Source organism: Sus scrofa, chromosome 3 (genome assembly GCF_000003025.6).
Source record: "Sus scrofa isolate TJ Tabasco breed Duroc chromosome 3, Sscrofa11.1, whole genome shotgun sequence".
Lineage (NCBI taxonomy): Eukaryota > Metazoa > Chordata > Mammalia > Artiodactyla > Suidae > Sus > Sus scrofa.
Genome location: NC_010445.4, coordinates 55,040,833 through 55,054,442, shown reverse-complemented (window position 1 = coordinate 55,054,442; position 13,610 = coordinate 55,040,833). Strand labels below are relative to the sequence as shown.

At 40.4% G+C, this 13,610-nt stretch overlaps 1 protein-coding gene across 1 annotated transcript; it reads left to right on the top strand.

Annotated features, from left to right (window-relative positions):
- On the top strand, positions 4-12,798 carry MRPL30 (mitochondrial ribosomal protein L30). Its single transcript, XM_021087197.1, has 6 exons — positions 4-151; positions 5,197-5,337; positions 7,013-7,093; positions 11,529-11,675; positions 12,409-12,482; positions 12,562-12,798. Exons 2-6 carry the CDS (start codon positions 5,287-5,289, stop codon positions 12,692-12,694), a joined length of 486 nt encoding a protein of 161 aa, XP_020942856.1. The 5' UTR covers positions 4-151; positions 5,197-5,286; the 3' UTR covers positions 12,695-12,798.

The following is a 13,610-nucleotide window of genomic DNA, read 5'->3' as shown; positions in this document are numbered from 1 at the left end:
GGGACTCCTGCTTGGGAAGGACTCGGGCGGAACTAAACTGCGGGTGTGGGCAGGATGACGAACGGGTTTGAATGTGGCACTTTCTGTCCTCCCTCTGCTCTGCTTCCCCTTGGTGGTTAACCTCAGGCTGCAAGTCGTTTAGCTGTCGCTGGTGAGTGCGGAATGAGCGGAATGCAAAAAGTACATTTTTGCCAGGAATAGGTATCTGGGAGCCTTAAGCAGACGTGGATTGACTTTCTCTATTCAGTTCTAGTTTGCGGGTCACAGCACCTGAATGGGCTTGCCCCAGATGCTGTCCCTTTGGCTCCCGAAAAGCCTTTAGCCGGCGGGAACCTGTTTCCCAGTTAGAAGAATCCCTTGACGCGGCCTGTGGAGCCCCGTCTCCTGGAGCTCAGGGAAGAGCCGCCTGGGCTGGGCAATCTTGGGGGAAGGGGAATTCAAGTGTGTATTAGCATTCTCTGTGCTTCTGCTTTATTCATAACTTCGGCTTTCCACTGGGGTCCGCATAACTGGAGTTGTTAATGGAGATACAAAATGGTCTAATCCAAAAATTGCTGCATTTTAGAAGGTAAACCCTCCAGAGCTGGCAGTTAAAGTATTTACCGTTTTATTAAAAGTCGTGATTTTGCAACCCCGTTTTGATCGCCACCTACGTAAAGCTACCTGTTCAGAGTTTATTTTTGTTTTTGTTTATTTGGGGTTCTTCTCTAAGAGGCTGCTTAATAGTTAGGCATGAGAAGTTCAAAGAGACATTTCTTGCCTTCAGGGATGTCGGTTTATTGAAAGGGAAATTGTGCGTTCTGCATTTTCAATAGTGTTTCCCCCCTTTTATCATTTTGTCTCTTTAGAAAAAGAATTAGTTGTGTGTGTGTGGTTTTTTTTTTTTTTTTTTTTTTTTTTTTTAGTAACAGTTACTTGCGTAGTCATTGTAAAATAACAACAAACCTATCAGATATTACAGAGGGGAAAAAAAGGAAAAATCGCCCTATTAGCCTAACCCCCTCTCACTGGGTATGCTAATGATTCTGTGATAGCCCTCCGGAGTTTTTCTGTGTTTATATACACATTCACAGACATTTTTTTTTAAAATGGAAATGGGATCATACTGCTCTTATGATGCATTTGTTTTTCTCCTTTTGTATTTGTCAAGAGAAAACTTATTGTACAGTAAAAGACAGAATAATGCTTCACAATCCTAGAATGAGATGCCTAATTATTAAGAATAACCTTTACTGGATTTCCCTGGTGGCCTAGCAAGTTAACAATCTGGCATTGTTACTACTGTGGCACAGGTTCAATCCCTGACCCCAGATTTTCCCCATACCCTAGATGTGGCAAAAAAAAAAAAAAAGAAGAAGAAGGAAGAAAGAAAACATTTATTTACAACTTTGACTCACATTTTCAGAAGTCTGTAAATGAAACTTTATTCATTCAGCAAAAATTGAGTGGGAGTTGCTCCTGTGGCACAGTGGGTTATTGATCTGGCTTGTCTCTGTGCAGGCATCGGTTTGATTCCAGCCTGGTGCAATGAATTAGGGATCTGATGTTGCTGCAGCTGTGACTCCAATTCCATCCCTGGCCCTGGAAACTTCTATATGCCTTCAGTGCACCAAAAACAAAACAAAAAAACTGATTGAGTGACTGATATATTGTAGTGCTGCTTTAGGTAGATACTTGAGATACATGTGTGAAGAGACAGAGCAAGCCTAACACAAAATTTAAAAAATATTTGTCCCTGTGGAACTAACGTGCTATTGAGTAGAAACAAACAATAAACCACAAACCTAACAAATAATTAAATTATGTTAGAAGATGATAAGTGCTATGGAAAGAATATGAAGTAGGGTAAGAGATTGGGCATGCTGACAATTTTACTGTGGGTCAAATGTTAGATAATAGAATTGGGGTAGACCTAATTGAAAAAATGAGAGGAAGCAGCCAGTCAAGGGAACATTCTCATTCTGTCACATCCAGGATACATGCTTTCTACCTGACTTTTATCACAGTTGATGTTAACCTTGATCACCTTGATGAGGTAGTGATGTTATTTTCCTCCTTTTCTGTACTGTGCTCTGGGAGCGAGTCATTAAGCAGAGCCCATACCTCAGGGGTGATAGCTTTATCTCTTTGAGTAGAGAGGGAATATCAAATGAAAATTATTTGTGGAGTTCCTGTTGTGGCTCAGTGGTTAACAAATCTGACTAGGAACCATGAGGTTGGGGGTTCGATCCTTGGCCTTGCTCAGTGGGTTAAGGATCCAGCGTTGCTGTGAGTTGTGGTGTAGGTTGCAGACACGGCTTGGATCCCGAGTTGCTATGGCTTTGGCGTAGGCTGGTGGCTACAGCTCCGATTAGACCCCTAGCCTGGGAACCTCCATATGCCACGGGAGTGGCGTTAGAAAAGGCAAAAAGACCAAAAAAAAAATTATTTGGGGAGTTCCTGTCTTGGCTCCAGGGGTTAAGAACCCAACTAGTATCCATAAGGATGTGGGTTTGATCCCTGGCCTCACTCAGTGGGTTAAAGGTCTGGCCTTGCTGCAAGCTGCCCAAAGATTTGCCTCTGATCCCAAGTTGCTGTGGCTGTGGTTGGCATAGGCCCAAGGCTACAGCTCTGATTCCACCCCAAGCCTGGGAACTTCCATATGCTGCAAATGTGGCCTTAAAAAAAAAAAAAATTATTCAAAATGCTTCTGCAAGGGAGATCTGTTTCTTCTTTCCCATTACTTAATTTATTCATGTTTTCTCTTTTTTGTTTTTTTGGGAGGTGTTTTTTGCTTTTTAGGGCCGCACCTGCGGCATATGGCAGTTCCCAGGCTAGGGGTTGAATTGGAGCTGTAGCCCCCCAGCCTGTGCCACAGCCACAACAACATGCGATCCCAACCTCATCTACAATGTGCATCACAGCTCACAGCAATGCCAGATCCCCCACCCACTGAGAGAGGCCAGAGATCAAACCCACATCCTCATGGATGCTAGGTGGATTTGTTTCTGCCTCACCACAATGAGAACTCCTATTCATCTGTTTATATCAGTATGGACTCATGCTTATTTTCTGTTTGAGATTATAAGCCAATGCTTTGTTACTTATTTTGTTGCTTATATTATTTCAGCTGTAGCCATTGGGACTTTCACTTGGCTCCTATGTCCCTTTGACATACCCTCATCATTTTGATTTTTTGAGTCTTTCCTTTCTAGCACTACAAGAAGCTCCAGACTCATCTTTATATATTCCCTGCTACAGCCTGCTAATCAGCCATTTCTCCAAGGGCTCTTGTCCCTCTTATTAGAGAATTAGAAACTAAGATCTGGGCATTGGGTGTCCTCATTGCCCCGGGGATGCCATTGCTTTCAGGTCCTCTCAGCCAAGAAAGCTAACCCATGTTTGTATACCTATCTGTAATTATTTCTATATCTATCAGTACCTATATTAAGCTACTTGTGAATTCCACTAATCCTATATCATTTGATCACACACACGGATCATTCTAGCTTCCTCTCTGGCTCCTGTGTAACCTCCTGCTCTAACAGTGAGGACTTGCTCATTGGAAAGTTTTGAGCAGAGGAGTTGACAGTCATCTAATTTCACGTTTATTGATTGCTGCTGTGGAGACAAGACCTTAGGGAAGATAGAATTGAAGCAGGAAGGCCATTTAGGAGGCTTTTGTTGACCTTAGGGAAGATAGAATTGAAGCAGGAAGGCCATTTAGGAGGCTTTTGTTGACGTCTAAATAAGAGAAAGATTTAACAAAATGACTTGAGTTAGTAGCTAATGCTTAACTTGAGAGGAAGAAGTATGGTAGAGAAAACAGTTTAACATTGTCTATTTGATTGGAGAGCCAGAGGATTAAGCTTCTCTTCTAAAGAAGCCTCAATGCAAAGGCTCTAAACAACCAACCAACCAAACTGGAAGATTTGAACTAAAAATTGCTATGCTACGTTGTAATGTCTAAATGACAGGAAATTTTTATGTACTTCTGAATTCTGAGTTGAGCAGACCATAGATGTAACCCAATCATCGATTCAGACATTCATCAGCAAACTCTGAGTGCCCGCTGTCTTTCAGATGGTTTGCTAGGTGCTGAGAGTAGAAGATGAACAAGACAAAATTCCTGCTTTCAGGGCACTGAAGTTATAGTAGTTAACTCTTCTAAAAATGATAAATTTGAGAGGCTGATTCAGTTGCTGAGAATTTTTCTGAAGTCAGACCCTTTTTAATGGGACGTTTTGCATTGATTCCCATAGCTTCATCACTTTGCCCATCACAGGAAAGACCTGCAGAGCTTGAGTAAGCCAGAAACTGGTGGGCACTGAAGTACAGCACTTGCGCTATTTTGGCATCTTAGGGTATAATTATTACAAACTTTAGTTTTGTAATAATTTAATGATTTTATAATAGTAAAAGCTACCATTTGTTGAGGGCTTCCTATGTGCCAAGTACTGTTTTTTAGGTGTTTTTAAGATAATTCCTTTGCAAGATGTGTTACTTTCTTTCTGTTCTTTGGGGAAAAAATTGAAACACACAAATTAAGTAACCTGTCCAATATATACATGTAGGCCATGAACCTAATCTTTCTGCATTCAGTTTAAGCCAATGTATAGTAGGCTATAATTGTTTTGTGTCTAAACATGACTTGTAAGTTATAAAAACATGCATGTTCATTAAGAACAGTTTAAAATGCAAATAAGCAAAAAATCGAGTTCCACATTGCTTTGAAACAAAAGGGAACATGTTACGATCTGGTGAGAATGTGCTAAACTAGATATTAGGAGAACTGAGTTCCACCCCATGAACTCTTGAAAGCTGGATGCCCTTGGGTAAATGATTGAACTCTCTGGGAGTCTTTTTCCACACAAATTGAGAAGGTCATCATGTCTGATTAGGAGTTGAGTTTTCTTCAATCCCTTCCAGCTCTTTAACTTTTCTGTGATTCTATAGCAAAGCATTCTTTGTCTGCCCTCGCTGTTGAAGATTTTTTAAAATGATAGTAACCTCCATTGCCCATTTTTGTTGAATCAGCCTGAGGTTAAACTCTTTGTTGAAAAGTGGGGTGTGAACCACTGCCTGTGGTTTTCTTCAACTTGGAATAAAACATTTATTATAACTTTATTATTGTCCTTACTGTATTAAAACAACCAAGATTTTACTGTGAAACTGCATTCGTTTTTTACAATTGGTGTGGTTTTCTGTTACTTACAGAAGTGGGGGAGCTAGCCCACTAAGACGTACGTGACCCATGCATCTGTCTCACAGCCTCTAAAGCCTCTAAGGAGAACAGTCACCACACTCATGGCGGGGATTTTGCGCTCAGTAGTTCAGAGGCCCCCAGGCAGACTACAAGTAAGTGTTTCTTTACAAAAATTTTCTTTTTTTTTTTTTCCTATTCCTTAAGAACATTTTCTGTCTCTTTTCTAATGAACGAAACATACAGGCAAGTTAGCATCTTAAGTTCCTTTTTTTATATATTAATTTTTTTCGATGTTGAGGGTTAATTTTGTTTGTGGTTTATTTGCTGTTTTTTCCCTACAGATTTGAAGTCACAAAAGACCTTTTCCTGGAAAACATGCTAGTAAAAAATGGCTAGTGGTGATTCCCCTTGATCCACTGTAATCTTTTTTTGCAGGGGCTTCACCTGTAGCATACAGAAGTTCCCAGGTATGGAACTACACCACAGCTCATGGCAACGTGATCTTTAATCCACTGGGGGAGGCCAGGGATTGAACCCGCATCCTCATGGATACTAGTCAGGTTCATTACCACTGAGCCACAATGGAAACTCTCCTCCATAAATTTTTGTTTTGTTTTGTTTTAACGGATAGACTTTATTTCTTAGAACCTGCGCCATAACAGTAACCAGAGTCACAGCAGTGACAACACCAGATCCTTAACCTGCTGAGCCACCAGGGAACTCCAGTCTTTTTAAAGTTTTAGATTTTTTTTTCTTCAATTTTGAAAATAGTCCATTTTCAATCACTGAAAATTAGAAAAATATAGTCAAGCAGAAAGAAGAGAAACAGTTTCCCAGAGACCATTAATGTTTGTACTTTTATGTATTTCCCTCCAGTCTTTCTTTTGGAGATTGCCTAATCCATTCATGAGGCCCAGAGTCTAGATAGAACCTCCTGCCACCTTTAGATGATAATGATGTCAGGTGCTTTACATACTTCCCTTCACCTCACATTAACCCTGGGAAGTGGGGGTGGGGGTCAGTATTATTTCCTTTTTATGGCTGAGGAGCCTGACCCTTGGTGAGGATGGGAATCTCATATCTCACTGTAAGCTGGTAAGTACAGAACCGGGATTGGAAGCCCAGAGTTCCTGGTGTGTCCCAGCCGAGACCCTCACTGCCCCCCAGATGCCTCTGCTTTTATGAGGAGGAATACAGGGAGGACATGAAGGGAATAATTACCACCCTCCCAGACAGGACTTCCTGGTCCGAAGGCAGCCCCACAGAAACAGGGCTAGAAGGTTGTAAAGAGGGAACAAGAGATAGGAACTCAGAGTTCATGGTACTGTTGGGACTAGAAAGAAAACTGGAAACTCATTTTGGGTTCCCCTTACACTATATTGTTGAAGGTGACCTACTGTGTGTTGTCTCAAGCACATTTTGGCCAACTACAGCCTGCAAGCCAAACACAGCGGTCCGCCTGTTTTTGTAAAAGTGTTAGTGGAATATAGCCACACCAGTTTGTTTACATACTGTCTCCAGCGGCTTTCACCCTGCAGTGGCCGAGCCAAAACTGGGCAATGGAAACCCTGTAGCCCCAGAGCTAGAAATATGGTCCTTTCCAGAAAAATGCTGCCAGCCTATGGTCTGGAAGTTTATACTTGTGTGCTTTTTCTTTACAATGTGATAGTGGTGAGATGAGAGGTATTCATTTAGCTCAGGGCTGTAATAAATGTTTAATAATCACAGTTTGGGTAAGAACAGACTTTCATCACCTAAAAATTGGTAGGTATGGATTTCTGCACTAGACAGAGTTCTAAAAAACAAATGTTTTATGTCATATTTTAGACGGTGACAAAAGGCATGGAATCTCTCATTTGTACAGATTGGATTCGTCACAAATTTACAAGGTCAAGAATTCCAGATAAAGTAAGAACAAAGTTTTGTTTTTGTTATTCTTTTTAAAAAACATGTTCTTTTTTGAAAGGAACCAATTTTTGTAATACTGAAAACTTTCATGTTAAATTATTTGTGGGTATAGATAGAAGTGAAGAGTTTAAAACCGTTCATAAATAGTAGGATTGATGTAAATGATTATTAAAAATTAAGATTGCCACTGGCCTTCTTAGTCTTAGGCTTTTATGACCTCAGAATCTGTTTATTGCTGCTTATGGCTTTTTTCCGTAATATCTTATGCTTTCGTGTCACTGTTTTCCCTAGAAAATAGCATGTCTTCCTCCTGCTCAGACTGCTGTGTGGTTCTTGGTATTGTTTTTCTGTGTCAACTATGGCTAATAATTTGGATCATGGCATTTTCTCTGCTAGATCTGTATGTACCTATCATTTTTTCAGAAGACACTGGCTAAGCCCTCCATAGGTTTTTTTTGTTGTTGTTGTTTTTTTGGTCTTTTTCAGGGCTGCATCCATGGCATATGAAAGTTCCTAGGCTAGGGGTCAAATCAGAGCTGTAGCTGGTGGCCTACACAATAGCCACAGCCACTTCAGATCTGAGCAAGTCTGTGACCTACACCACAGCTCATGGCAATGCCAGATCTTTAACCCACTGAGCAAGGCCAGGGATCGAACCTGCATTCTCTTGGATACTAGTTGGGTTTGTTGTTGCTAAGTCGCAACAGAAACTCCCCTCCATAGATTTTTGTTTTGTTTGTTTTAATGGATAGACTTTATTTCTTAGAGCAGTTGTAGATTGATTGAAAAATTGAGCAGGAAGTACAGAGAGTTCCCACATACTCCCCCCTCACACACACAGATACCCTTGTCAACATCTTGCGTTGATATACATTTGCTATAATTGATGAGCCAATATTGGCCCATTACCATGAATTAAAGTCTAGTTTGACTATAGTTTACATCAGGGTCACTCTTTGTGTTGTATATTCTGTGGGTTTCGACAGAGGCATCATGTCCTGTATCCACCATTAGAGTATCACACAGACTCGTTTCACTGCCCAGAAAACCCTCCGTGCTTCACCTGTGCATCCGTTCTGCTCATCCCCTGGCGACCGTTGATGTTTTCACTGCCTCTGTACTTTTACCTTTTCCTGACTGTCACGTAGCTGGCATCATGTAGTATATGGCCCTTTCAGACTAGCTTTACTCACTGAGCAATATGCACTTAATGTCCTTGATGTCTTGTCATGACTCAGTAGCTCATTTCTTTTTCTTTTTCAGTTAACTGTATCTTTAATCAAAAGAATGATAAATCCTGAGTTAACTAGAAAATCTGTTGCTAGAACTAAGGAAAAACATGCTTGAAAAGATCATTTCCTTTTTTTTTTTCCTTATTTTAAAATTAAAGTATAGTTGATTTACAACATTGTGCTAATTTCTGCTATACAGCAAAATGACCCAGGCATACATATATTTACACATTAGCTTTCTTATATTATCTTTCATCATGTTCCATCACAAGAGACTGGATAGAGTTCCCTGTACTGTACAGTAGGACTTCATTCCATATCCATTCTAAATGTAATAGTTTGCATCTACTAACCCCAAATTCACGGTCTATCCCACTCCTTCCCCCCTCCCCGCTTAGCAACCACAAGTCTGTTCTCCATGTCTGTTTCTGCTCTATAGACTGGTTCATTTGTGCCATATTTTAGATTCCACATATAAGTGATATCATGTGGTATTTGTCTTTCTCTTTCTGACTTACTTCACTTAGTATGAGAATCTCTGGTTGCATCCGTGTCACTGCAAATGGCATTATTTTGTTCTTTTTAAATGGCTCATTAGTATTCCATTGTATATATGTACTACATCTTTTTTTTTTTTTTTTTTTTGGTCTTTTTAGGGCTGCACCTGCGGTGTATGGAAGTTCCCAGGCCAGGAGTCGAATCAGAGCTGTAACTGCCAGACTTCACCACAGCCACAGAAATGCAGGATCCAAGCCACTTCTGCTACCTACACCACAGCATATGGCAATGCCAGATCCTTAACCCTCTGAGTGGGGCCAGTTTATCGAACCTGCGTCCTCTTGGATACTAACTGGGTTCGTTAACCACTGAGCCACAACAGGACCTCCTATATGTTCCACATTTTAAGCCATTCATCTGTCAAATGGACATTTAGCTTGTTTCCATGTCTTGGCTATTGTGAATAGTGCTGCTGTGAACATAGGGGTGTATGTATTTTTTTCAGTGAAAGTTTTGTGCAGATATATGCCCAGCAGTGGGATTGCCAAATGATATGGTAGCTCTATATTTAGTTTTCTGAGGTACCGCCATACTGTTTTCCATAATGATTGTACCAATTTACATTCCCACCAACAGTGTAGGAGGGTTCCGTTTTCTCCACACCTTTTCCAGCATTTGTTATTGTAGACTTATTAATGATGGCCATTCTGACAGGTGTGAGGTGGTGCCTCATTGTAGTTTTGATTTGCATTTCTCTAATAATTTGATTTGCATTTCTCTAATAATTAGTGATGCTGAGCAGCTTTTCATGTGCCAACTGGCCATCCATATGTCTTCTTGGGGGAAATGTCTATTTAGGTCTTCTGCCCATTTTGCAACTGGGTTGTTTAAATTGTTTTCCATTAAAGTAGCTGAGGACTCAGTAATCAGATAAGTCTCTGAAAGTAATGAAAGCTACACTTTTATAACCTGAGTTTTGTGGCTGTGTAGCTTATTTTATTTTAATTGCCAAATGATATTCCGTTGTATGGCTGTATTGCAGTTTGTTTATCCATTCACCTCCTGAAGGATATATTGGTTGTTTCCAATTTTTGGCTGTGGTGAATAAAGCTGCTGTAAACATCTGTGTGCAGGCTTTTGTGTGGGTTTAAGTTTTCAACTCATTTGAGGTAGATTCCTGTGAATGCAATTGCTAGAATGTATGGTCAAGTCTGTTTAGTTTTGCAAAGCCTGGGGTTTTTTTTTGTTTGTTTGTTTTGTTTTCCCCAATTTTTTGTATTGTGATAAAATATATACAACAAAAAATTTACTGTCAACCAGTGGTATTAATCGTATTGTGTGACCATCACAGCCATCCATCTCCAGAATTCTTCATCTTGAAAAACTGAAACTCTGTACCCATTAAATAGTAATTCCTCATACTTTCTTCCCCCAGTCCCTAGTAATCACCATTCTCCACTAATTTTTTTTTAAAAGGTAAAATAGTATTACCATTGACTATTTTGCTACCTTAAAGTCCCTAATGTTCTTTTATCAGAAATCTTTTTATTTTTCAAGTCATGGCCTTTCTGCAACTGTATTGTCTTCTATCTTTCCATGTTTCTTAGACTATAAACTTTTGGAAAAAAAGGATAGATACAAATGTCAGCATTCATTTAAAATCAAGGCGGTGGTTTTGATCCCTGACTGTAGTGCATGTGAAAACCTTTATTTAAACTTCATAGACATGCCTCAGATGTGCATCTGCAGCCTTTGCCTGTCTCTGACGTCACCCTGTGTTCTCAGACGGTTTTTAGACCTTGCTGCTTGGATAACCCAGAGTACTTTAATGATCCAAAATTAAACCCATTGTCCATTAAACCCATTTCCCTCCAAACAACCCCTCTACAAGAGGATGCTTGTCCTGTTCTAGCTGTGTCAGTTGATGTTACCAGCCTCTGCCAACCTCAACCCCATCTTCTCCCCCACACACCACGGATCCATCTGTTTTACTGCCCAGAGATCTCACATCAGTCCTGCTGCAGTTCAGAGTCTTAACCCAGGGCCTAACTGCTTCCTGAGTTCCTTTCTTCATTCTCCACTGCCAGTTCACTTGATTCTCTTGTAAGAGTTTTCTTTCTGAATCTCTTTTTTTTTTTTTTTTTTAATATTGTCATGTTGCTTCAAACCTCCAATAGCTTGATATCCCCTCTGGAAATGTTTAAAGACTCAGCAGAGTTGAGCAGAGTTTACATTCTTCCCCTGCATTGAAATTATGATATTATGAAATTCTTAGACTCCATCTGTCTGAGTAATTGGACTGGCACAAGTGTTCAGTTTGAGGATGAGAATTATAGAAAGATGAGGGATGAAATCATTATGTAGTTGTTTAAAGGTTTTTATTTTTTGTGGGTTTTTTTGTCTTTTTAGGGCCACACCTGTGGCATATGAAGGTTCCCAGGCTAGGGGTCAAATTGGAGTTATAGCCGCCAGCCTACACCACAGTCACAGCAATGCAAGATCCAAGCCGTGTCTGCAACCTATCCCATAGCTCACGGCAACACTGGATCCTTAACTCTCTAAGCAGGGTCAGGGATAGAACCTGCATCCTCATGGATGCTAGTCGGGTTCGTTATGTTTAAAGCTTTTTTAAAGAAAAAAAATAAAGGAGGTACATAGAAACTCTGTAAGTTGAAAATTTACCATTTATAATTCTTCTTTTCTAGGTTTTTCAGCCTTCACCTGAAGATCATGAAAAATATGGTGGGGATCCACAGTACCCTCATAAACTGCATATCGTTACCAGAATAAAAAGTACAAAAAGACGTCCATATTGGGAGAAAGATATAATAAAGATGCTTGGATTAGAAAAAGTAGGTAACTGTTTTGGTCATCTTTAGTTTAGTTTAAATTCGCTTTAAATGTTTTACTTTTAAAACTTAAAGGTATAGGGAGTTCCCTTCATGGCTCAGTGGTCAATGAACCCAACTAGGATCCATGAAGATGCGAGTTCAATCCCTGGCCTCGCTCATTGGGTTAAGGATCCCGCATTGCTGTGAGCTGTGGTGTAGGTTGTAGACATTGTTCTGATCCCATGTTGCTGTGGTTATGGTGTAGACCAGTGGCTACAGCTCTGATTGGACCCCTAGCCTGGGAACTTCCATATGCTACCAGGGGGGCCCTAAACTAGCAAAAAAAAAAAAAAAAAAAAAAAAAATCCAAACAACGCTTTAAGGTATATATTCAATATTTCTTTTGTTTAAATGTATTATTTCATGAGGATGCTGGTTCAATCCCTGGCCTCTCTCAGTAGGTTAAGGAGCCAGTGTTGCTGCAAGCTGCAGCATAGGTCACAGATGTAGCTCAGATCTGGCATTGCTGTGGCTGTGGTGTCAGCCAGCAGCTGCAGCTCTGACTCGACCCCTGCCCTGGGAGTTTCAATATGCTGCAGGTACAGCCCTAAAAAAGAAAAAAAAGTGTTATTTCATGCAATGTTTTTAAAAGTTCAATTTAGACAAAATGAGCCTTCAATTTAACATTTTCCTGAATGGTGGGACCAACTGCACATTTGAAATTGATCAATCACATTGTTTCCTTTGTTCGTAGGCACACACTCCTCAAGTTCACAAGAATATCCCTTCAGTGAATGCAAAACTGAAAGTGGTTAAACATTTGATAAGGTTTGTTGTTTGTTATTCCAGCAGTTTTTTTAAAATGTGCTACCGTGTGTAACTCTAAAGGCATTCCCTTATGTCACAGGATCAAGCCCCTGAAGCTGCCACAAGGTCTTCCGACAGAGGAGGACATGGCCAACACGTGCCTCAAAAGCAATGGGGAGCTGGTAGTGCGGTGGCTTCTAAACCCTGCCAACCAGGAAGCGAGGAAGTCCTGACGGCTGAGCAGCTTCAGAGTAAAAAGTACAAATCATTTCTATTTCAAGATGGTGAGAAAGTGTTCTCATTAAAATCTGTGTTAAAGTCATTTTCACTGACTAAACATGGTGTGATTCTTCCTTAGTACAGACTGGAGGTTTTAATGCTATTAATTGGCTTAATTCTCTCCCCTTCCTCCCCAGGAGTTCCACTGAAAAACAGGTAAGAATGGCATTGTTTAAACATGCGGCTTCAGATGTCACCTTAGCAATCCACATTAACTTTTTTTTTTTTTTTTAATGTTTTCTGGACTTCCCGTGGTTAACGAATCCGAAGGAACCATGAGGTTTTGGATTCAATCCCTGGCCTTGCTCAGTGGGTTAAGGATCTGCTGTTGCCGTGAGCTGTGGTGTAGGTCGCAGGCGTGGCTCGGATCTCGAGTTGCTATGGCTGTGGCATAGGCCGGCAGCTACAGCTCCGATTAGACCCCTAGCCTGGTAATCTCCATATGCCGAGGGTGTGGCCCTAGAAAAAGACAAAAAGGCAAAAAAAAAGTTTTCTCACTTAATTGAATTCCGCATATTCTGTGAGTAGATGTTAGAGTGAACAGTGTGCTCTGAGTGTAGTGCCTATAAATACATAATTTATCCTAAATTTAAAATAAAAAATAGGATCTATTTTCTAATTATGTCTCATTTGGCCTAAACTTTATTGATGTTCCTTGAATTCCTAAAAACCTCTGCCAACAGTTGAGGTTACTATTTAAAAGAAGAAAGAGTAGGGAAAAATGCTTTAGGAAAAATTGTTCCTTTTCCCTTTTTTCTCTTTTCGATACCCGGAGGGGTGGGGAGAAGGAGGAATTTTAGGAGAGGTTCAATACTGGGAACTTCTGTAGCAGCTAATTAAAGATGATGCCGAGGAGTTCCCGTCGTGGCA

Excerpts from the sequence above, each read along its gene's own strand:
- MRPL30 (XM_021087197.1), top strand. The coding sequence starts at position 5,287 with ATGGCGGGGATTTTGCGCTCAGTAGTTCAGAGGCCCCCAGGCAGACTA. Across the intron at positions 5,338-7,012 it reads GGCCCCCAGGCAGACTACAA|ACGGTGACAAAAGGCATGGA; the intron begins GTAAGTGTTTCT and ends GTCATATTTTAG. Across the intron at positions 12,483-12,561 it reads GTGGTTAAACATTTGATAAG|GATCAAGCCCCTGAAGCTGC; the intron begins GTTTGTTGTTTG and ends CTTATGTCACAG.